General features: G+C 57.5%; 2 protein-coding genes across 5 annotated transcripts in view; one reads left to right on the plus strand and one right to left on the minus strand.

Moving 5' to 3' along the window:
* WBSCR22 (Williams Beuren syndrome chromosome region 22) overlaps positions 1 to 2,801 on the plus strand; it is a 14,613-nt gene extending 11,812 nt beyond the window's left edge. The window contains exons 11-12 of one of the 3 annotated variants that reach the window (XR_001000502.1): positions 2,205 to 2,294; positions 2,429 to 2,495. Coding sequence is in view for 2 of the 3 variants with exons in the window: in XM_011930492.1 (XP_011785882.1) it covers positions 2,205 to 2,294; positions 2,429 to 2,483 (145 nt within the window). In the remaining variant the exon portion in view is untranslated. Of the gene's footprint in view, positions 1 to 2,204; positions 2,299 to 2,428 lie in introns of all 3 variants that reach the window. The other 2 variants (XM_011930492.1, XM_011930500.1) reach the window with 2 other exon arrangements.
* A 995-nt stretch (positions 2,802 to 3,796) lies between these two features.
* The window catches only part of STX1A (syntaxin 1A (brain)), a 23,148-nt gene continuing 3,239 nt past the window's right edge, over positions 3,797 to 23,705 (minus strand). The window contains exons 3-12 of one of the 2 annotated variants that reach the window (XM_011930519.1): positions 21,060 to 21,213; positions 13,117 to 13,194; positions 12,695 to 12,794; positions 9,670 to 9,744; positions 8,871 to 8,944; positions 8,670 to 8,778; positions 8,344 to 8,417; positions 7,429 to 7,566; positions 5,320 to 5,430; positions 3,797 to 5,074 (exon numbers count right to left, since the gene is read on the minus strand). In XM_011930519.1, the coding sequence (XP_011785909.1) occupies positions 4,997 to 5,074; positions 5,320 to 5,430; positions 7,429 to 7,566; positions 8,344 to 8,417; positions 8,670 to 8,778; positions 8,871 to 8,944; positions 9,670 to 9,744; positions 12,695 to 12,794; positions 13,117 to 13,194; positions 21,060 to 21,062 (840 nt within the window). In that variant the 5' untranslated portion in view covers positions 21,063 to 21,213 and the 3' untranslated portion in view covers positions 3,797 to 4,996. The remainder of the gene's footprint in view (positions 5,075 to 5,319; positions 5,431 to 7,428; positions 7,567 to 8,343; positions 8,418 to 8,669; positions 8,779 to 8,870; positions 8,945 to 9,669; positions 9,745 to 12,694; positions 12,795 to 13,116; positions 13,195 to 21,059; positions 21,214 to 23,705) is intronic. The other variant, XM_011930527.1, reaches the window with a different exon arrangement.

A 23,705-nucleotide genomic window follows, 5' to 3' on the forward strand; every position in this document is an offset into this window, starting at 1 on the left:
TTTTGTATTTTTCAGTAGAGACGGGGTTTCACTGGGTTAGCCAAGATGGTCTTGATCTCCTGACCTCGTGATCCGCCCATCTCGGGCTCCCAAAGTGCTGGGATTACAGGCTTGAGCCACCGCGCCCGGCCCATCCTCCATTCTTTACCATTCTTGATCATTCCTGTCTTTTCCTACGTTTCACATCCCGTCAGCCTGTCATTGAGCCCTGCTGTCTGTCCCTCAGTGTGTATCCCCGTGCTGGCCATCCCTGCTTCCAACGAGTCTAATCCAGCAGAGCCTAATCCAGCACTACCCCTAGTCTGGATTGCTGAAACAGCTGCCTGCCTTGTCTCCCTGCCTTTGCAGTCTTTGCTTCTTGCAGATTATTTTCTGCATAGCAGCAAGACTGGTCTTTTTCTCTTTTTCTAAAATGTAAGTTGTATCTTCACATTACTCTTTCAGTGTCTTCCTTGCAGTTCCGCTCCCCGCCCAGGTTGATTTCCTTAACACCCTTCGCTGCTCTAAGTCATACATACCAGTTGACTTGGTTATTATTTGTGTCTCCAGCTAGAATGAAAACTTGCTGAGGACTGGTATTGTATCCCTGACGTTGAAAATAGTGTCTTGTTAGTAAAAACTGCTCAGTATTTTTCTGAATGAATAGTTGATATAAGGTAGTGAAGAGGGAGGTTATTTCTGAGGTCCAGTTGACATGAGGGAAAGGTCTTAAGACCTTTAAGACATTTAAGAGGAAAAGTGAGCCCCAAATACACGTGTTGGGAAGGCCCACAGCTGGGCGCAGCAGCCAGGCATGTTCCTCGCGTCCACCATAGGTTTATGCTGCCTGACCCCCTTGGTCTTTGCTCATTTCCCTTAGCTTCCGTAGTTCATTCCCCGTGGGCAGCTGGGGCTCTTCTGGATGACCGCTTCTCTCGGGTGTCCGTCTTGTGCTCCCAGGGTGCACTGCCTCCTCCTCCCTCACAGGGGAGGTACACATTGCCTCATCTACTCCATGCATCTTGGGATTCCTTTTGTCCTCACACTGGTGTCTTCAGACAACATGTCCTAAAAGTAAACATGAGTAAGCTGAATGACGTGAGCCTCCATTCCTCAGCTATCTGAAAAGTGGGGGTAGTGCCACCCATCTTGGCAGTGTATTCAGGGTGCCCAGCACATACCTTGCCATCCCTCGTTCTGTAGGCTCACACTTTCAGTTCCTCAGATGAGGTAGAGAGCAGGAAGGGCCTCTGTTACTGTCACCTCCGTCTAACCACATTCAGGACACTTGTTTATTTTAAATAAATAGGTGAATTAAGAAGTCTTTTAAGCTTTTACCTAATCAGTCTCCAGGCTTTTTTTGGCCTGTTCCTTCCTTCCTTCCTGGCCTCCCTCCCGTGGCCTCCTCCCTCCCATGCCTCTCATGTGCCTCCTGCAGGGCTGGGCCCCCACTTCTCTTGGGACCTGTGTTTTGGGGCACTCCCTGTCTTCATCTCCTCCCTTTAGCTCCCTTGATGACTTTCCCCCTTGCTGCTTCTCCCATGGCCCACCTGTTGGCCCCTCTTCGCCACTCAGCCCTTGCTTTGTACTCCTTGTAGAACCTTGAGATGATGACTCCTGTGTCCCTAGTCCTGCTTTGCAACTGCTCCTGCTTTGTGCTGGCCCATCAGGCTCAGGCACCCGAATGGCAGCTCCTTGGCTTGCCCTGTCTCTGGTTTCTACGGATGGTCACAGGGGTGTTCGGGGTTACCCCAGCCCTCTTTCCTTCTTCCTTCACACCCCTCAGTCCTTCCTTTTCAGCTCCTCCTCTCCATCCCTGTCTTCCTGCCCCCAAGCTGTGGACCCTAAGCTCCTGCCATGAACTGTCCACTGTGCTCTTGAAGTTCAGGTGATGATGTGTCACTGCATTGGTAGAAAGCGGCCTGCTTACTGCTGCTTAGCTGCTTCCCAAAGAGGGAACAGACTGCTTGCTGGCGTTGAGATCTCCATGCCTGGCCCAGCCCTCTCCTCTCCCCACCCAACAACCTCTGTGGCCTGGGTGGATGTTATTGGGAAGGAGGGTGTCCAGAGTGGGGACTTGTGTTGTAGGGAAGGTGGAGCATTTGAGGGAAGGGGCATCTGAGGCCACCAGACTCAGAGGTGAGCTTGCCATGGATTCAAGTGGGGGCCAGATGGGCAGCCCCATCCATCAGCCATCCATCAGCTCATCGCCGTCTCCACTACAGGGTCCCACTCAGGATGTCGCGGCGGGGAATGGTGAGGAAGAGCCGGGCATGGGTGCTGGAGAAGAAGGAGCGGTACAGGCGCCAGGGCAGGTGAGTGCTAGCCTGGCAGCTGGCGGGGTGGGTGTGGGGGTGCCTATTGCCACTAAGAGCTCCCCTGCATTGGAAGGGTCCAGGGCTGCTTTGATCTTTTTTTTCTGAGACTGTCCTATTCCTTTTTTGCACAGGGAAGTCAGACCTGACACCCAGTACACCGGCCGCAAGCGCAAGCCCCGCTTCTAAGTCACCACACGGTTCTGGACAGGCACTTGCCTCTGTACTTTTCTATATTGTTCAGCTGACAAAGTAGTATTTTAGAAAAGTTCTCAAGTTCTAAAAATGTTTTCTGCAGTAAAAAAAAAGTACTCTGGGCCGGGTGTGGTGGCTCACACCTGTAATCCCAGCACCTTGGGAGGCTGAGGCGGGAGGATCATTTGAGGCCAGGAGTTTAAGACCTGCCTAGGCAACATAATGAGACTTCGTTTCTGGGGGGGAAAAAAAAAAAGCTCTGAGAGCATCTTATTTTGTTTAAAAGCAAGAAATAAAAATTCCTTTTGTGGAGCTCTGGCATCTCCCAGCTCTGTGATTCTCAACAAACTCCGGTTCCTCCTGGTGGGCTACTGCTTGACTCCCCAGGCAGGAATCAGGTTTAAAAAAACTTAACGTGCATGAAAGCATTCTTTCCATTTGCAAGGAACAGAGTCCTTTAATTTGGGGCTCATACATAACTATACCATAATCACAGCAAGCGAAGTTGGGAAGAGGGCCCGGATGAAATGTGTTCGTGGTGCCCACTGGCCAGTCTCTGGCTTTCCTTCCTGTGAAGGTCTTGCCAGTCCAGTGGCCCCGGCCTGAACTGTGACACTGAGCTGCTGCATGGTCAGCTGCTGACCAGCCCAGCGCTCAGATGTCTTGGGCTGATCTCTCGGCCGTCACTGGTGGTGGGAAAGGGCGGGTCCTGCTCTGGAGCGGTGTGGGGCTCCCCGGCAGGCTGTGATAGGAGAGGAGGTGGAATGGTTTGCCTGAGCCTTGTGCATGTGGGAAGAGGCAAGATCTTGGGCATTGCACTACAGAGCTGGATCAGGTGTTCAGCAGCTTAAGACATTAGGCAATTGGTGCAGGGGCCCGAGGGGCTGGGTGTCTGGGAGAGGGGTGAGGCCTGGGGCCTGAGGATCCAAGCCCTGCAGCGGGGTCTCCTGCAGATGTCAGATTCCAGGCCTCGAGTGTGGCCTCTGGGCCTGTTATCAGGGAGTAAAGCCTGGATGTTCTCCACTGTATGGCGGTAGACAGGTCTGAGGAAATTGAAGGTCCAAGGTGGGGTTGAGGCTGAGTTGGGATCCTCGCCTCTGAGCCCTTCCTCTTAGTGCCACATCCATTCATCCTCAGGTTCCAAGACTGCGACACTGCAGATGGCAAGAAGTCTAGAGCAGCAGGCCAGGCATAACCTGTGGTCCCAGCTCCATGGGAGGCTGAGGTGGGAGGCCAGCTTGGGCAACAGTGAGGACCCTCCTAAGGTTTTCCCCCAGGAGACCTGGGGAAGAAACCTAGAACAGAGGCCTGGTACAGATACAAATGTTTATTCTACATAAAAATTTCACAAAATGGGCAGCTGGTTGTACCAAGACCTTTGGTGAAGGGGTTGGGGGAAATCGCTGTTCAAGAAGGCAACACGGACGGTCACAGTCACTGGGCAGGAGTAAAGCCGAGGGAGGGTGGGGCACACGGACATGGCCCCATCCCCTGCTGCATGCACTCGCATGCATCTCCCTGCCTGTCCACGAGGGAGGGGGTGCTGGGGCGGGGGCACATTTCCCATGAGAAGCCCCAAGGTGGTGAGGAGGACGAGGTAGCCCTCCCTGGCTGGCTGCTGAATACTGCATCCGGGACACCTGACACCCACGTGGCACATCGATGGGGGATGGCAAGGGCAGGATGAGACTGCAGGCCTGAAATGACATCTGACTTCCCAGAGCGCAAGACAGCAGGGGCCACCATCCCAAACATGCAACGCTGGCTCGAGGGCCTGACAGCAGCCTGCTCTGCCTCCCTGGCTGCTGGAGTGGCTGGAGATGGGGCACCAACCAGCCCCTTCCAGAGGGACACCTGGGGTCAGGCCCAGCCCAAGGGGTTGCTCCTGGGGCTGGAGGAATGTGGGAAGGGAAGCTGAGGCCCAGGACCCAATGGACTTTGCCCCTAGGCAGGGGAGGGAGCCTGGAGCCACGGCAGCCTGAGTCTCCCTGGCAGTGATCAGCGATTGAGGCTCAGAGCTGGGCTGTCCCTCAGGGCCACCTCTCCCCTAACCTGAAAAGCAGCACCATGTGGCCAGCTGGTCCCCACCCCTCAGGGCTCTGCTTGTGGGGACAGCTGGAGAGGCCAGAGGACAGGGCAGGTCATTTGGAGGCAAGGTGAGGGTCCCCAGGGAAGAGCAGAACCCGGGCCCACCGAGTTACTGAAGGCAAGGAAGGATGGCCTGTGTCACCCTGGCGGCCCTGCCTGGGTCTGCCCCTCGCTGCGCACACTGTGTCCTGCCCCGCTGGCTGCCTCCCTCTGCCTCTTCCATACAGACGCACACAGAGATCATGCACACGACACGGGGCGGGGACGGAGGGCCCATGGCAGAGAAGGGAGCATGGGGGCCAGGAGGGAGGGTGCTCTGAGCCAGAGGCGGGGGTTGGGAGGGCAGCCCAGCCAAGTAGCAGCAGCCAGGGCCTCCTCAGAGTGGCCCACCCGGAGTGGAGTGGCAGTTCGGCTGGCTTCTAGGCGAAGATGCCCCCGACAGTGGAGGCGATGACGATGCCCAGGATCACACAGCAGATGATGATCATGATTTTCTTCTGCGTGGGGAGCGGGCAGGAGAGGCCTCAGACAGTGGTGGCGGCAGGTGGGGTGGGACTATGGCGAAGGCTGAGGGCTGGACAGTCGCCGGGGATCCAAGCAGGGGAAGGTGATGGCCTGGGAGGGGGCTGTCACGGGGAGCTCCCGAGAGCAGGGAGAGAGGTGGGATGGGGAGGGATGTGGGATGTTTGGGGGTCCCTAATGGGTGCTGGGGCATGGGCTCGGGCAGGGCTGGGCTACTGACCCGGCGCGCCTTGCTCTGGTACTTGACGGCTTTCTTGGTGTCAGACACGGCCCTCTCCACGTAGTCTACCGCGTGTTCCACGTTGTACTCGATCCTGTCAATCATCTCCCCCTGTGGGGCCGGGGGCGCCCGAGCTCCAGAGGGCCCCCTCCTCAGGGTTGGGTTGGGGCTCGGGGCAGGACTTCAGGAAAGCACCCTGAGGCCAGAGAGAAAAAGGGGGCATGAGGAGGATGGGGTACAGCTTCTCATCTGGCCCAGGCACCCTGGGCGGGCTGTTAGAGGGCCAGGCAGGCTCCCCAAGGCAGCTCCCACATCTCCCCGCAGAGCAGCAATCCTGGGGGTGGAGCTGGCCATGCAGTCTCAGCTGAGGGTTGGGGACCATGCAGAGAACACTGTCAGAGAGGTGGCAGTGTCAGGCAGAGGAAGGTGGGAGCAGGAGTGGGTGTGTTAAGAGTCTGGGCCTGCCCTGGCCACAGCTCCTGAGGTGGCCACGGGTGAGCCTCCCCACACCCACATCCTCAGGCATGATGGCTCCATCCAGCTCTGTCTGCTGTCTGGGGTCTTCAGTCTTTAAGATCTCGAGGTCAGGAGTTTGAGACCATCCTGGCCAACATGGTGAAACCCCGTCTCTACTAAAAATACAAAAATTAGCTGGGCATGGTGGTACGCGTCTGTAGTCTCAGCTACTCGGGAGGCTGAGGCAGGAGAATCAGTTGAACCCGGGAGGCAGAGGTTGCAGTGAGCCGAAATCCCGCCACTGCACTCCAGCCTGGCGACAGAGCGAGACTCCGTCTCAAACAAAAACAACAAAACAAAACAAAACAAAAACCAAAAAACCCTGCCCAGCCCCACAGCCCTCTTGAGCCCTGTGATCTGGTCCCATGATACCCCAGAGGCCAGTCTGACCATGACACTGCCCCACAAGACTCCTAGGGCATGTCTCCCTCTCCAAGTCCATCCGTTGCCTTCACTGGCGTCCACGTCACTGTGGTCTGTTTCTCACCAGATGGCGGCAGCAGCAGCCTCCTGACGGCCTCCCTACTTCCTAACCAAGGTCACATCACTCCCATACTTAAAACATTCCAACCTGGCTGGGTGCTGTGGCTCACATCTATGATCCCAGCACTTTGGGAGGCTGAGATGGGAGGATCACTTGAGCCCAGGCGTTCCGAGACCAGCCTGGGCAACACAGCAAGATCCCATCTTTTGCTAAAACAAAAAACAAACAACCCAAACCCCCTCCAATCTGGAAGAGACTGCAAATTCCTCAGCACACTGCCTGCCAAGGCCCCGTCCATCTCGTCTCCAGCTTCATCTCGGTTCCGACCACTCCTTGTGCCCCAGCACCATGGACCTCCTTTTTCTGTTCTGAAATAAGTCTGGGTGTTGCTGGGCTTGGGACCTTAGTGTTGCTGGGGCCAGCTCTTCATCTTCCCCTGTGAAGTCTTCACAGCTGGCTCCTTTTCACCATGTTCTGGCATCAGTTCAAATGCCCCTTCCTGAGAGGCCTTCCTTGACCACTCAGTCCAACAAAGGCAGCCGCCCCATCGTGGTCACAGTGTTACTCCAAGTGTAACTTTGGAACCATAGTGGCTGCAGCACCACCCTTGAGCTTGTCAGACAGGCATCTTCCCGGGCCTTCACCTCACCTGCCAGACTCTGGTACAGGGACCTGGAAACTTATAAGTCCTCCAGGTGACTCATTCAAGTTTGAGCCCCACTGAAGAACCTTCCATTTGTTCTTTGGCAGCCCTTTTGCCCAAAAGCCATTCACTCCAGGAAGCAGGTCCCTCAGCTGTCCTGGTCACTGGGGAAATGCATGGCCCACAGTGGCCCCATGAGGAAACAGTAGGGGAATGAGAGCTGGCGGGGTGTAGGGGGTGGGGCCATGCAGGGCCTGGGGTCCTTAAAGGTCAAGCAGAGCCATGCAGAGGACAGGGACCTTCGGGTGGGCAGGGTCCTGGCGGCAGTTTCAACAGCAGGTGATTGGTTACCTGAGAACTTGGTCTCTCCCCGGCAGGGCAGCGTGTCGGGCAGAAAGGGTGAGGTTAGTGCAGCCCTGGGTGCTGGTGTGGGCTGGAGTGGAGGGCAGGGGGGCCCGGCGCTCACCTGGCTCTCCACAAGCATGGCCATGTCCATGAACATGTCGTGCAGCTCACGGATGCTGTTCTCCAGCTTGATGATCTCGCTGTGCCGCGTCTCAATTTCGCTCAGTGCCTGCTTCGAGATGCTGGAGTCCATGATGATCTGGGGGTGGGAGCAGGGGGCTGGGACCCAGAGGCTTGCTGAGGGGCAGGGCAGAGGGCCAAGGGGGAGGGCGTTTGGGGTGGGCAGAGCTGCTCCGGAAGGGGACCCAAGGCTTCCTCCCCAGCCACAGCCCTGCCCGCCTTGCTACCTGGCTCTGCCACCTGCTAGCTGTGATGTAATTTCTCTGCGACCCAATCTCCTACCTGTAACCTGGGGCTAGTGACACTCTCCACCTGTGCTGGCCACAGAGCGAGTGCTTAGTGACAGTCCTTACCACCAGCGTTTTGCAGAGCCTAAGTTGACTGCCCCGTGGACCCAGGCCTGGAACCGCCTTTCTCCCATCCCTTCCCCACCCACTGAATGTGACTGCTCCCCCGCTCTCTCCTGGAACTCACAGCCCCAAGCCTGCCTCGAACACCTGTGTGCCACCTCCTTCAGGGAGCACCCCTGCCCGGCTTCACGTGAACACAGAGATGGCCAAATGTCCTCCAGGAGGGGAAAAAGGCCCACGGATAAGAGGAGAAGCCCCTGGCGGCCGGCGAAAGGAAGTGGGTCCAATTGGGAGGCATCAGGAGACAGGGGTCTTCAGTCTACCTTTGCCACAGACATTTATGTGACCTCAGCCTGGTGTTTTCCCCTCTCTGGGACTCCTCCTTCCTTAAAACCTGCCTTACAAGGGATCTGCGTCCAAATACTGTCCAGACCCTGCACTAGGGGTCATGAACGTGGGGAACATGGTGAGGGGATCATGGCAGGAGGGGTGGGGCCCACACTCACCCCAGAGGCAAAGATGGCGGGGTTCCCACTCTCCAGCATGTCCTCCAGCTCCTCACTGGTCGTGGTCCTGCCGGCTGCAAGCGAGTGGGGTCACACTGAGCCCAGCCCTCTCCGGGGAGTTCAGCAGCAGCATCGGGCCCCGCCCCTCCAGTCCCAGGCCCGGGCTCCCCCCAGCCCCGAAATCAGCATCAGCCTCAGGCCCCGCCCCTTCGGCCCTTAACACAGCAGCAGCCTCAAGCCCCCGCCCCTCCAGCCCCTAACTCAACGGCTGCCTCGGGCCCCACCCCTCCACGCCTCGCCCACTCCAGGTCCCGCCCCCAGCTCACTGATCTCCAGCTGCCTCTGGATACGGCCCTTGCAGCGCTCGCGGTAGTCGGACTGCGTGGCGTTGTACTCGGACATGACCTCCACAAACTTTCTGGACAGCGTGGAGTGCTGGGGGCCCGAGATGGAGGTACAGGGATCAGGCCCCACGGGGACCGACCCAGAGTCTCAGGTGCCCGCCCACCCTAGACTCCTGACCGCACCTGTGTCTTCCGGATCCTCAGATCAGCAGAGGAGCGGTTCAGGCCTTCCTCTTGCTCGATGGACTGCTCGATGCCTGGGGGCACAGGTGGGTGCTGAGTCAAAACCAGCCCCCTTTACCCCCGCCCCGGACCCGCACACCCGGCATCTATCCGCCTCCCCACATCTCCTAGCCTATGTGTGTGGCCTGTGGCTGGTGGGGTCAGTGCCAGGCACTGATGGAGGAGGGGCCTACAGAGGCCCTTCCAGCTGTGACGCTGTGTGGTGTGTGCACGTGTGTAAATGCACACCCACTCCAAGCTGTGAGTGTGTGTGCGGTCTGGCAGCTCCTGCCACTCTGTGCCTGGGTACTGCTCCCTTTCTACTCCGAGAGGCTGTGTACGAGGGGGCGTGCCCACAGCGGGGAGAGCCAGGGGGACCCTGCTGTAGGGCATGTGGCCCCGAGGCCTTGGCACTCACGGGGTGTACGTGTCTGTTCACCCAGCATACAGGGCTTCTGCATGAGACCAGGAAGTGCTGGCCACTTCTTTAACCCTCTTTAGCAGAGGCGAGGGCAGTGCCCGTCCAGAGCGGAGCCCTCCCTCGACAAAGCCTCGGGCGGGTGTGTCCCTGGGCCCAACTCAGAGCCTGGCACCAACGGGCCTTGCCAAGTAGCTGTTGAGTGAATGGGCACATGACGCCACCCTCAGAAAGGAAAGCAAGATCCGGCGCACCCCCTCAGGGTGAGCAAAACCCCATGGGCTCCCCAGAGGAAGCAGGCCTAGAATGCCCCCCACCCACCCCCAGACAAGCCTGACTCACTCTTTAACTTGGAACGAACTTTGTTTGCTGTCTTCTTTATGTCGGACATGAGTTCTTCCAGCTCCTCCTTCGTCTCTGGGGAGGTAGAAAGGGTGGGGGTGGCCCCCTAGGCTCCGCCGGGGACTGATGTGCAGACTCAGCCTCCAGCACAGGGGCCCCAGTGGGGGCTCTGGGTAGATCCCAGTTCTCCCCTGCTCCCCTGGCTAAGGCTCTGCCTGCCCCCTCCCTAATTCTAGGCCAGGGATGCACCAGCTGCAACCTCACCCCCTCTTGTGCTGTCTTCGGAGGAGCCTCCCTTCCTCCTTTGCCGGCGCCCCCACCCCCTGGAGATAACAGATGGGTCTAAATTTAAGGCAGAAATAATTGTGGAGCAGCTGGCGATGCTGGAGTTGGCACCGGGAACAGTGACTTGATGCTTGCTGGAGTTGAAGGTGGGGGGGTGGTGCAGGCTCACCTGGTATTACCTGGTGGCTCAGGAGGGTAGGCAGCCAGCCAGGGGGCTGACAGGGGGCCATCCCGCACTCCCTGAGTCGCAGGCTCAAACACTCTGGGTGGGGCAGACCTTGCTGTTCCCACAAAGCTGTGCCTCCCGGGGTGCTAAGTACCCGGCGGATGGAAGGGGGCAAGGGGTGGATGGCCTGGGTGGGCGCTAATGTGGGCCCTGAGGTCCAAAGAGGTGGGCATAGTCGGCCCTGGCCGTGGCAGGTAGCTGGGGCCCTGGTGAAATTGGAGGAGGGTGGTGGCATAGTGTTTTGTGACCCTTGTTCCAACTAGAACCATCTCCCTAAAGCTGGCAGAGGCCATGGGGGTGCCCAGATTGCCCCCCTGCCTGAGAGGAGCTGGCTGGAAAAGTGGGGCAAGACAGCTGCCTCCCCTGGGGGTGCTCCTGGCAACACCCCAGTCTCAGGACACCCCCAGGACTCTGCCTCGGGAGAAGCCGGGACTGAGCTCCGGCTGTCACCTTCCCACCCACCCCTCTGCTTGCCTCTGGGGCTGGGGTTTGTCCTAGAGGGGACAGGGAGGGGTATCGAGAGTGGCTATCAGGAAGGCCCCGGATGGGGTCACCTCCCAAGTGGAATGCGGTGGGGTGGAGCAGGGAAGTGGGGGTTCCGAGGCGCGGAGGAGGGCGCCTCATCCGTAGGAACAAAGGAAAAGTCGGTTACCAGCTGCTCTGACGTCTCAGCCTCTTTTGCTCAGACCCAAAATAGCCCAGGCCGGATGGCAGCCCCCAGAGGAGGCAGAGCCCGCCTTGCCCGGGAGAGCCCCCCACTCACTGCCATCTTTCCTGGAGACTTCTCCTTAACTCTGTACCGCCTGTGCCCTAGAATCCCCAACATGAGCCCCCTCCCCTTAGCGAGAGCCTGGGACTGCTCAGCTCACGGGTGGTGACTCAGAACCGGTCCCCATGACTGTGCATGACATCGCAGCGGGAGATGGTGCGGGAGGTGGCCTGCAGGACCCAAGGTGTGGAGCAGACAGCTCTGCTGCCCCATGCCCGCCCCACCTGCCAGCAGCGAGAGGCCTGCTCCCCTGCTCTTTAGAGCCCTCTGCCCACCCCACAAGTCAGCCACCTCCTGACCCTGAGCAGGAACAGCCCACACAGGGACACACGGTGACCCAGATACCGCTGGGCACACAGACATCCGTCTCATGCTGCCATCCAACAAACCTCTAGGGTGAGGAGCGCAGCATGGTGAGCCCTGGGCGTCCCTCTCTCCCTCCTGCCCTTCCTGAGGCAGTCCACCCTGCTCCCACCTGACCCATTTTGCCTTCTGAGGGCGGGGCACTGGCTTAGTTGGTGTGGCATTGACCTGGGTTCATGCACAATTTGGGGCCGTGGAAATATTTACTCTGGGTTCTTGAACATGCCAGTGGGCTTGGGGGTGAGGGGTCACAGACTAGGAGGCCGTGCTGGAGGCGAGAAGAAAATCTGACCTCGGGCACCTGAGTGGCCAGGGCCTGCCTCCCTCAAACACCTGACGGCTGCATCCCTGGGACTCAGGGTGAGCCCCCTCCAGGGGAGGGCACCTATGCCATCAGCCTGGCACCTCTCAGTGTAGTAACCAACATCTCAACAGGAACGCGAGGACCGGGTTGGGGGAAGCTGTCTGGGGACGGAGTGCAAGCCTGACACACAGGCTCCTAGTGCGGAGGGAGAGGGGTGACTTCCTAGAGCCCTGAGAATGCCCGCCCCGGGGTGCCACGTGGCCAGGTGCCAGGGCTGCCAGCTCCTTCCGGAAGCTCTGCCTGCTTGGCCAGCTTGCCCTCCCACAGCGCTGACGCCTCAGAGCTGCCATCTGCTCCCCTGGGAGGCGAGGGGCGGGGCGGGGCTGGACTGAGAGGCCTTCCTATTGATCACACAGCTCCCTCCTTCCCTCCTTCCTTCCCTTGCTCCCAAAAGCCCAGGGCTGCAGCCAGCCCAGTTGCCTTAGAAAAAAGCCAGTTCGGCCGGGTGCAGTGGCTCATGCCTGTAATCCCAGCACTTTGGGAGGCCAAAGCAGGCGGATCACGAGGTCAGGAGATCAAGACCGTTTTGGCCAACATGGTGAAACCCCATCTCTACTAAAATACAAAAATTAGCTGGGTGTGGTGGTGTGTGCCTGTAATCCCAGCTACTTGGGAGGCTGAGGCAGGAGAATCGCTTGAACCCAGGAGGCAGAGGTTGCAGTGAGCCGAGATCATAACACTGCACTCCAGTCTGGTGACAGAGTAAGACTCCGTCTCAAAAAAAAAAAAAAAAAGTTCACTTGAGAAGGGTGGGGCCGATCGCCTCTCCCATCACCCAGGTCTTCGGGGAGACCTGGTCTGGCCGGCCTGGGATGCTGGGTTCTGACCCCCCAATTCCAGGCCGGGGACAGCTGCATTTCCTAAGGCTTCTCCTGAAATTCTTCTGACCCTGGCCTGCCCAGGCACTCCTACGCCCACCAGCCATGAAGGCTGTTGGGGTCCTGTGAGGCCTCCCTGGCAGCAGCCCCTCCCGGAGGCCTGTGGGGCCTGAAACCTGTCCCCCACCCCATATACTCACTCTCATCGGGGTTGGGGGAGGCCAGGATGGCACTGTGCTTCCGCTTCACCTCCTCCACGTTCTCTGCGATCTTGTCAATGAAGCCTCGAATCTCCTCCACCTGCGGACCAAGGCCGGGTGATCAGGAGGAGGAAATTGGGGGAGAAGGCTTCTGGGTCCCAGGCATGGCCCAGAGTAGGGCTGCGGTCAGGGCTCAGGGGGAGGACGGGCCAGGCTCCGGGTGCTGGGGTGCAGTTGGGGTGCGTCCTTCCAGACCTGGATGGGGAGGAGTGCGATCGCACATTTAGCTCCGCTCTGAGGTTCCATTTATTCACCCACAAAACGGTTCCTTCGTTGGCACCCTGGAGCTGCTGAGCTCAGAGGTGAGAGTGGCCCCCCAAGGTCTGCCAGTGTGCGGGAAGCGGGGGTGTGCTGGCTCCCACCTGTTCAAAGAACTCATCCATGAAGCGGTCTCGGTCCACGGTGACAGTGACATCATCATCATCATCGCTGTCCTTGGCCTGTGTGGGGTTGTGCACACATGAACGGACGTATGTACAGGACCTACCTCTAAACACACAGGTGCCCAGGGTGCAGTGCCAGGGCCCCACCCCTCCCCGTCTCCCTGGGGGCCTCTGGGCAGGGACAAGAACAGGCCTGGCTGTGCCCTCCGCTCCCAGCCACAGTAAGATCTGGCAGACCGCTGGGGACCTGGCACAGAGACAGGGACCTTGCCTGGCACACTGGTGTCAAGGCCAAGTCTCAGCCTCCAGGCCAGGGACTTCCTCCCTTGCCTATCTGCCTACCCCCTCCCTGCAGCTGGGGAGGCAAGCGAGCCTGGGGCCAGCCGCTCTGTCTGGGCCCTCTGGGTCCCCTAGGCCCCTGGAACAGCTGCCTGGAAAGTGCATTCTCTTTTGGCCCTGTGGTTTACACACACACACACACACACACACACACACACACACACACACACATTTTTAGAGTTGAGGTCTTGCTGTGTCACCTAGGCTAGAGCGCAGTGGTGCAATCACAGCTCACTGCAGCCTTGAACACCTGGGCTCAAGCAATCCTCCCACCTCAGCCTCCCAGGTAGCTGGAATTATAGGTGTGTGTGTACAGCCACGCCTGGCCCCAGTGGTTTTAATTCAGGTAAAGCCCAGAGGCCCCAAGCTCCCTTTCCAGAGTGGGCCCTGTAAGGGTAGACCTGCCTGCTCTGTCCCAGGCCTGGGCACCCCTAAACCCCAGCCCCGAGGAGGGATGGATCATATCTCTTAGGACTCTCCTGTCTTTTTTTTCTTTTTTTTTTGAGACAAGTCTTGCTCTGTCACCCAGGCTGGTGTGCAGTGGTGCCACCTCGGCTCACTGTAAGCTCCGTCTCCCGAGTAGCTGGGTTCACGTCATTGTCCTGTCTCAGCCTCCCGAGTAGCTGGGACTACAGGCACCCACCACCACGCCCGGCTAATTTTTTGTATTTTTAGTAGAGAAGGCGTTTCACCGTGTTAGCCAGGATGGTCTTGATCTGCTGACCTCTTGATCTGCCTGCCTCAGCCTCCCAAAGTGCTGGGATTACAGGCATGGGCCACTGCGCCCGGCTCCTGTCAGTCTTTTTTTAAAAACAGTTTTTACATTTAATTTTTATTTTTGAAGAGACAGGGTCTCACTGTGTTGCCCAGGCTGGTCTTGAACTCCTGGCCTCAAGTGATCCTCCTGCTTCAGACTTCCAAAGCACTGGGATTGTAGGTGTGAGCCACTGCACTTGGCCTCCCTGTCGATTTTGACATTGGACCTTGGTCTGCCTCCTTCCAGTCCCAGACCTAGGCCCAGCAGGCATGGGAGGCAGTCATGTTGCCACTTGGCTCGGGTCCTGCCTTAGGCCTCAGCCACAGGTGCAGGCCCCACCCCACTGCCCCAGGAGCAGCTGTACAAAAGCCACCCCCATCACGGGGTAGGGGTAATTATACTTCTGACTTCTCGGCATGCTGGGCACAATCATTATTGTCTGTCTACCTCACACCGTGAGTCAGCCAGGGTCAGCCCACCCTGCTGGCAAGGCCAGGTCTCTCTCCACAGCCAAGGCAAGGATATCCGGGATGGCCACCCTGGGGCAGGGACTGAGGTCTCTCAGCCTGGGGCTCAGGGCTTGTTCCCACCTTTTTTTTTTTTTTTTTTTTTGATAGTCTTGCTCTGTCGCCCAGGCTGGAGTGCAGTGTTGCGATCTTGGCTCACTGCAATCTCCGCTTCCTGGGTTCAAGTGATTCTTCTGCCTCAGCCTCCTGAGCAGCTGGGATTACAGGTGTCCGCCACAACACCCAGCTAATTTTTGTATTTTTAGTAGAGAACGGGGTTTCACTATGTTGGCCAGGCTGGTCTCGAACTCCTGACCTCAGGTGATCCACCCACCTTGGCCTCCCAAAGTGCTGGGATTACAGGCATGAGCCACCACATCTGGTCTTGTTCCCACCTCATTTCTGAGTGCCTCATGGGAGTGGCCACTGCCTGGCTCTGCCCACCTTGGTGCTCTCTCATCAGGATGGAGGCAGGCGGAGGTTGAGGGGCTAAGAGAGCTGAGGGGACTCATCAGGCTGGGCCTTGACCCCTCTGGCTCTGTTTACTCTTCTGTGAAAGGGGGACAGTGACACCTGGCTGCATGGAGGGAGGGCTGAGAAAGAGTGGGGAGGCAGGGCATGTATGTTTGTTTGACTGATGAATGGACTGATTGATTGATTGAGACAGGGTCTCTCTCTGTCACCCAGGCTGGAGTGCAGTGGCATAAACATAACTCACTGCAGCTTCGACCTCCTGGGTTCAAGAGATCCTTTCACCTCAGCCTCCCAGGCTGCTGGGACTATAGATGCATGCCACCACACCCAGCTAATTTTTTGATTTTTTTTTTTTTTTGTAGAGACAGGGTCCAACTATGTTGCCCAGTCTGGTCTCGAACTCTTGGGCTCAAGTGATCTTCCCACCTAGGCCTCCCAAAGTGCTGGGAGTACAGGTGCGAGCCACCGCGCCCGGCCTGGGCATGTTCCATGAGGGGCTGTGCCCCTGGGGCTCACAGCTCCCATTACCCCATCAAAGTGGGGACTCATCGGGAGAGGGGGTAGTTAGGAGCTTTGATAGAGGCGGCTCAGAGGGGCCTCCTCTCTTTAAGATATCACACCACCTCCCCAGCAGCTAAAATAAATCCTCGTTCCCACTCCCCACCGAGTACCTGCAGCTGTCACCAGGTGGCACCCCCTCCCCTACCAAGCTCCCTACAGACACAGAAAATCCAGGAGCCGTTTTCACGCTTTTAGACCGTGACAGGCCTAGGAGTTGAGTCAGAGGAGTCCCCCCTAGGGAAACTGAGGCAGAGCACTGTCAGGAGGAGCCCAGTTCCTCTTCCTGGGCAGGCTGCCAGGTTGGGAAGTGGCCCTAGGAGCCTCTGCTATCCAGCATCCTGCCCTCTTGGCCCTGGTGCTCAGAGGATCAGGGTAGATGACAAGGGGTAGATGGAGAATGATCCAGCTCCCTTCCCATGGCCGGAGACAAGCGTCGCTACCAGCCCCACCGAACCCGTCCTGCCCTCAGAGACCCCTGGCCCCTGTCTGGTGCCTCTCTTGACCTCAGCTTGCCCATCTGTGTAATGGGGGCAGATTGTCTCCAGGCATCCGGCCAGCTCTGACCTGCTATCTTCTCCAAAGGCTGAAGGCTGGACCAGGAAGCTTCTCTAACAGAAGGGCTGGCAGGGGAGATGCTCACATCCTCCTCTGGACCCTCCGTCTATGAGGGTGGGGTTGGGGAAAGGGAGACCAGGGCCAAGCTCTGAGGGGGGCACCCAGGTCAAGTCTACCCTGGAGGTGGCATTGAGATTAGCCCCAAAGCCAGTCGGAGGGCTGAGGGCCTGACCTCTGAGGCATGGTCAAAGTAGCCGCGGCTCGGAGCAAAACTAGAGGGGATGGGCCAAGGGGACCTTTCCTCCCCACATCCTCCTACTTCATTTTCGGGAATTTTCACCGCCAGCTCTGCTCTTTATCCCGCTGCCCTCACCTGGGATCAGACCCCACTCCACCACACCTACAACCGGTTCCTGGCCCTACGATCCACCCTCTGCCCCCAGGCTTCCCCCAGGCACATCCCTCTGCCGGGGATGCTGATTCCATGAAGGTGACATTCCCCTCTTCCTCGATGCCACTTCCTTCCACAAGCCTCCCTGTCCCCCCAGATCAGTATCTCGCATCTCATTCTTCCACACACCATTCACATTCCTATCGGAGCCATGAGTGAATAGTCTCAGGCCCTAAGGGAACTGAAAAGTCCCCCTGGCTTCAGCTTCCAGCCTCAGCTTGCATACCTCCTGTGACGGTGAGCTCACTAGCTTCCCCAAACAGCTCTACCCATCTCAGGCAGCCCTAACTGTTAGAGTCCTTCTCTTTCCTGTGGTTTGGTTCCAGGCCATAAAGAACCTGTGAGTGCTCTCCCTGGGGTGCCCCTGCTATAGATCTGAAGGTGGCATCCACATCCTCCCTAGATTTTTCTTCTCAAGTATTCCTTCCCTTTCAGATCCTTTCCAGGGACCCCAAATTACAGCCCCTGCCCAAGACTTATCCCACTGTGCCTCTGTCTCCTGTCGTACAGCACACAAACTGAATCTGCTACTGACTGTGGTCTGGGCAATGCTAAAGATCTGGCCCATCCCCTCCCTCTTTCTATATGATCTACCTCTATTAATATAGCCAGCGATCAGGTAAGTGATCATGTAGCGGTTCCTGTCAAGAAAAGCCCCAAGCCCTTCCCAACCACTGTCTGTGGAGTGGATTTGGGGTTCGAGTAAAGGACTTTTTCCTGTTTCTGCATTTGTTCCAATGCCTATTTCAGTTTGTGGGATTCTGATGGCTCCTGACTCTGTTGCCCCGTGCACCCTCATCCACATCCAAGCCAGAGCCTGGTGGCAACATTCTAGAGATGTCCTCCAAATTAACTCTGGCATGTAATCGGTTCTCATTGGACAGGGAATAAACTGATAAGGATGCAGGATGGCAGAGCCCCATTGCCATCCTCACCTCCTCTGTTTCCCAGCCCAGACACACTTTTGACCAAAATGTAACTAGGTGATGTGGCTATCCTGGCATGCTGTCTTGCTGGTGTCTTGGGCTGGCCAGGGTGAGCACTGTATACATAAAGCAGCCAGGCATGATGGCTCACACCGGTAATCTCAGCAGTTTGGGAGGCCAAGGTGGAAGGATTACTTGAGTTCAGGAGTTTGAGACCAGCCAGGGCAACATAGCGAGACCCCATCTCTACCAAAAAATACAAAAATTAGCTGGGCGTGGTGCCATGCATCTGTAATCACAACTACTCAGGAGGCTGAGGTGGGAGGACTGCTTGAGCCCTGGAGGTCGAGGTTGCAGTGAGCTCTGATTGTGCCATTGCACTCCGGCCTAGGTGACAGAGCAAGACCCTGTCTTAAAAAAAAAAAAAAGCAGACACCCAGATTTCTGTGGAATAATTAGGGCCCAGCTCCCTTGGGGATCTACCAGTGCGTTCTGAGCGGCAGTTACAGCTCTGGAGAGGGGGCTGGATTGGAGTTGGGGACTTGGAACCCTCCGCTGTGCAGGTGGCAGCTGGAACTGTGGGGCACAAACGCAAAGGCCCAAGTGTCTTACGGACGGATGTGCCCAGATATCATACGGGCATCTTGCCTGCCTCCTGGCCAAAACCAGGCTCCACTTGTTTTGCCAGAGTCCCCTCCTCTGAACTGCCTAGCGCAGAACTCCAAGATGCTCCAGGGCCCCCAAGCTGGAAACCTAGGACATCTGCCATCTTCCTCCTCTTCTCCCATCCAACCAACATCCAATTTATCCTGGCACTTTTTTTTCTTATTTATTATTATTTTTTTTGACACAGAATCTCACTCTGTTGCCCAGGCTGCAATGCAGTAGCGCAATCTTGGCTCACTGCAACCTCTGCCTCCCAGGTTCAAGCGATTCTCCTGCCTCAGCCTCCCAAGTAGCTGGGATTACAGGCGCCCGCACCACACCCAGCTAGTTTTTGTATTTTTAGTAGAGATGGGGTTTCACTATGTTGGCCAGGCTGGTCTTGAATTCCTAACCTCAGGTGATCTGCCTCCCTCGGCCTCCCAAAGTGCTAGGATTACAGGCGTGAGCCACTGCGCCCGGCCTTTATTTTTTTTTTTTTTGAGACAGGATCTCGCTTTGTTGTCCAGACTGGAGTGTAGTGGCAAGATCACAGCTCACTGCAGCCTTGATCTCCCAGGCTCAAGCAATCCTCCAGCCTCAGCCTCCAGAGTAGCTGGGACTACAGGTGCCTGCCACCACACCTGGCTAATTTTAAATTTTTGTAGAGATGGTTGTCTCACTATGTTGCTCAGGCTGGTCTCGAACTCCTGAGCTCAAGCCATCTTCCCGCCTCAGCCTCCCAAGTAGTTGGTACTACAGGTGTAAGCCCCCAAGCCCAGCTAACATCCTGGTGTTTTTTTGTTCTGCATTCAGCAGTTCTCAAAGCTGGATGAGCACCAGAATCCTTTGGGGGGATTTAAAAAAAAAGAAAAAACAAAAACAAACAAACAAAAAACAGCTTCCAGGGATCCATCCCAAAGAGACTGAATCAAAATTTATAGGGGTAGCCGGGTACAGTGGCTCATGCCTGTAATCCCAGCACTCTGGAAGGCCAAGGTGGGTGGATCACCTGAGGTCAGGAGTTCAAGACCAGCCTGGTCAACATGGCAAAACCCCATTTCTACTAAAAATACAAAAATTAGCCGGGTGTGGTGGTGGTACATGCCTGTAATCCCAGTTACTCGGGAGGGTGAGGCAGGAGAATCACGAACCTGGGAGGTGGAGGTTGCAGTGAGCTGAGATCGTACCACTACACTCCAGCTTGGGCGACAGAGTGAGACTCCGTCTCAAAAAAAAAAAAAAAAAAAATGGCCAGGTGCAGTGGCTTACACCTGTAATCCCAGCACTTTGGAAGGCCGAGGCAGGCAGATCAGGAGGTCAAGAGATCAAGGCCATCCTGGCCAACATGGGGAAACCCCGTCTCTACTAAAAATACAAAAATTAGCCGGGCATGGTGGCGCGCACCTATAGTCTCAGCTACTCAGGAGGCTGAGGCAGGAGAATCACTTGAACCTGGGAGGTGGAGGCTGCAGTGAGCTGAGATCGCGCTACTGCACTCCAGCCTGGCGACAGTGTGAGACTCCGTCTCAAACAAACAAAAAAACAGCAACAAAAAAATCACCACCTCCAACCAGAAAGGCTGGGAGGGAGTGCTTCCTCACCTCCCTACCACGGAGACTGCTAGGAAGACCAGAACTTGCTGAAACCACAGGGGGCTGGATGCCCTGAGCTTCCCCTGGCAGAGGCAGGGCAGCCCTGATGGTCTCTCCTAGCAGAGACTCCAGGATTCCAGGACACTTTCCTGGATGCAGCAGTCTTGACTCCTCCAAGAGGTGCAGAGGCCAGGCAGCCTCCAGGCCTATCCCAGGGGAGCCATCAGGCCGGCAAGGTTGATTCATCACTGCTAAGCACAGTGGCTGTTGTCTGCCTCAAGCGCTATTTTTTTCCCTTCTTCTTTTAAATGACTAATCAAAGTCAATATCGCTAGTGTAGAGAGGCCCGGAGCTGAGTCAGGGATGTGCGAGAGGCCAAGCTGGGTCTCCAGGAAAGACGGCTGTGCAATCTGAGTCTCCTCACCCTGTCCCCAGCTTCCAGGTCTGTGTATACCAGGTCCCCGCCCTGCAGAGTCTGCCCCTTCACAGGGCCCCAGAGCGGCTCAGGGAGGCAGCTTCAGGCCATGGAAGGGGCCAGGCTCTGCCCCCACAGGCTGCGTGGCCTCAGATAAACACCTGGCCCTTCTGGACCTGTTTTCTGACCTGTAAGATAGGAGGTTGAACTACATGGTCCCAGGAAGCCGTTCCAACTGCACCCCAGATGAAAATGTACCCAAATGCATCGTTCATGCTGGGAAACCCCTGGGAGGTAATGGAGGAAGGATTGGGGGAGCCCTGTCCAACTCCTGTTCTTATACCCTCATGCCTGCCACTCTGCAAGGCAGGTAACACTGGCTCCATTCTGCAGATGAGGAAGTGAGCAGAGGGAGATTAAGGATGAACCTGCCCGGTGTTGCCTCTCAACCGCCAGACTCTTCCCAGCAACGAGAGAGAGAAGGGGAACTGGTAGGCAAAGCAGGGCCCTGGGCCTCCCCATCCAGGCCTGCCTGGTGAGTTGGGCCCTCACGGGCTGCTCCAGTGAGTTGGGCCCCGGTCTAGACCTCAAGGCAACTCAGGGGGCCCCAGATACCAGCTGTCAGGACCACCTGCTATTCTCTCCTGGTTGGGCATTCCAACCTCTCTGCTTTCACTAAGCTGTCCCCTCCTTTGGATCACCATCTCTCCTCCTATTCAAATCCGGCTCCTGCTCCTGGGCTATCCCAGGGTCTCTTCTTCCAGGAAGCCTTCCAGGATTGTGCTGCTCCAACTCTCCCTCCTTGCTACGTCCTCAGCCTCCTGCAACAGGTCCCATGTGTCTGTCCCACATGACCTGACACATGGACAAACACCGTTCTGGGCCCAGGGAGGGATAGGTCAGCTCTGCAAAGTCCCCAGGAAGAAAATCAGGGAGTCTCTGAGTTGAGGGGAGGAGGCAGCTACAGCCCAAGTAGGGCTCCCTGGGGATGCCCTAACCCAAAACTCTCTCCCTGGCTGTGTGATCCTGGCCCTGTCTTCGGTCTCTCTTTGCCACCTGTAACCTGCAAATGACCTTTCTGATCTCTGAGGACCTGCAACAGCATTGAGGCCCCCTGGCTAGTCCCCGGTGACCCCCTTCACTCCCCGTCTGCAGAGGGAGAGGTGGGAGCTGGAGAAGGCTGGAGAAGGCTGAAGAAGGCTGGAGAAGGCTAGAGAAGGCTGGAGAAGGCTGGAGAAGGCTAGAGAAGGCTGGAGGGCTGGGCCGGGCCTGCAGAGTGAGGAAACGCGCCAGCTCCTTCCCCAAGTGTGACTTTTATAAATAAGCTCCCTTCGCCTCCTTCCAAATGTGGTGGCGTTGGGTGGGGGAGAAGGAGAAAGAAGAGGGAGGAGGAGGAGGAAGAGGGAGGGAGGGCGGGCTGGGAGCGGTGCATAGCCGCTGTCCCCAGCACCATCTCTGTTCAGCCCAGCCCAGCCGGCCCCAGTCCAGCCCAGTCTAGCCCAGTCCAGCCCAGTCCAGCTCAGCCAGTGCTGGCCTCTTCCTTCCTGGGGATTCTGGGCTGAAAATTCTGACTCCTGGGGTTTCAGGTCTCCTACAAATGCGGAGCTGGAGTCAGGAGACCTGTGGTCCCGCCTCTTGCCCGGAGAAACTAAATTCCAGGCTTTGCCATCCCCATTTCACAGATGGGAACCCCAGGTCCAGAGGGAAAGCAGCCCTGTGGGAATGGCGGCCCCACCAAGACTGACTGTCTCATCCCACCCCGTGTGGGCTCCTGCCAGCCGTCCTCCTGTCTGCTAGAAAGCCCTCCCTGGGCAGGGCCACCCAGCAATGGGTACAGCCTCCCTGGGCTCTGAATGCCTTGTGTGGGGAGGGTGGGGGCGTCTGGAGCGGAAGCCTGAGACCATTCAAACCAAAGCCTGGCTTCACCATCTAATCAGGGGGCGAGGAGATAGTAACAGAGACAGACATCAGAGCAAAAAGATCTGGGTTCAAACGCTTCACAACCCCAGCTCCACTGGCTGTCCCCCAGTGCCAGCCAGGCCTGAGTCTATCTTCAGGGATGAGGCAAAGCCCTTTTCTACCACCCCTCCCTCTAGCAGGCAAGCCGCGTCTCCTTTGTGCCTCAGTTTCCCCTTCAGCTAGGGGGATGAAGGCTGACATGCCAGAGGCTGTTATTCTGTGTAAGGGCCCATGGTTCCCCTGACCACTTGGTTCCCACACATACCCTCAGGTAACCTACTAGGCGCCCAAACATCAGCAAATTACACCACACAGTCATCCATCACCAGGAAAACACTCATTCTGACTCAATGGAGCTCAGGAAACTTGAGGGCAACCACAGGGGCCGCGGGGGAAGTGTTTAGAGCCCATATGCGACTTGAGGGACCATCTTCTTCCTTTGAAACCTCATGGGGTTTACCCCAGGGGCCGGGCGCTGGGCCAGGAATAACAGGTCTGGAGGCAAAGTGTAGGCTGTGGTGCCAGAGCAAGTCAGGGAGATGAAAGCAAGGGAGCCCAGGTCCCGGTTCCAGGATGCCCAGGAGGCAACCATGACATAATGGGGCAGACAGGCTCCAACTCAGGGAACCTCTGGGTCGAGGAGACAAGCCGTGGGGTCAAACACCCAAAGGATACTTGACATTTTCCACAGGAGGGGACCTTAGGGTTCTAGTTCCTAGCTGAGGGCGCAGGGTTGGGGTGGGGTTGGGGGGCTCCCAGGGATCAGCAGGCAGGGCTGCCAGCCAGGTGACCAGATGACCAGATGAGACTCAATCTAGTCTTGAGCCTTGATCGCTCCCCGCCCCACGGGACACACCCAGGGAGGCTTCATTTCCGTCACTGTCCTCCACTCCCTGACACCATTCTCCTGGGCTCCTCATCCCTAAGGGCAGAGGCCAGGGGAAGGGGACCCACGCAGGCTGCAGGTGTCCCTCGGCTGGGAGAGGGTGAGCTCTGACTCAGAACATTTGTGCATCCTCCTACTTCCCTCAAACCCCGCCCCAGGAGCCACACCCCAGGGGTTTCTGAGATACAGGTGGAAAAATAGATTCAAGTCTCAAGGAACCCTGAAGGGTCTGAAACGCCAGCCAGGGCTGTCCGGAAGCCCGAAGGTGGACAGGTGGACCGGGGGCGGGTGTGACCGCCCCCCTCCCCCAAACCTGGGGCGGGCAGTGGATCCCTACCGCGACCTAGCGGAGGGGGAGCCACAGGTGATGGGAGCCACAGGTGACCAGGGCGGCACGAGGAGGCCGCCCCCACCCGACTGCCAGGTTTCCGCAGCGCGCCCCGCAGCGGGGCCCCGCTCAGGGGACTGGCCCCGGCCCACCGCGGTCCCCTCGTCTGTCTAC

This window comes from Colobus angolensis, unplaced genomic scaffold (assembly GCF_000951035.1).
Source record: "Colobus angolensis palliatus isolate OR3802 unplaced genomic scaffold, Cang.pa_1.0 Scaffold120, whole genome shotgun sequence".
Taxonomy (NCBI): domain Eukaryota; kingdom Metazoa; phylum Chordata; class Mammalia; order Primates; family Cercopithecidae; genus Colobus; species Colobus angolensis.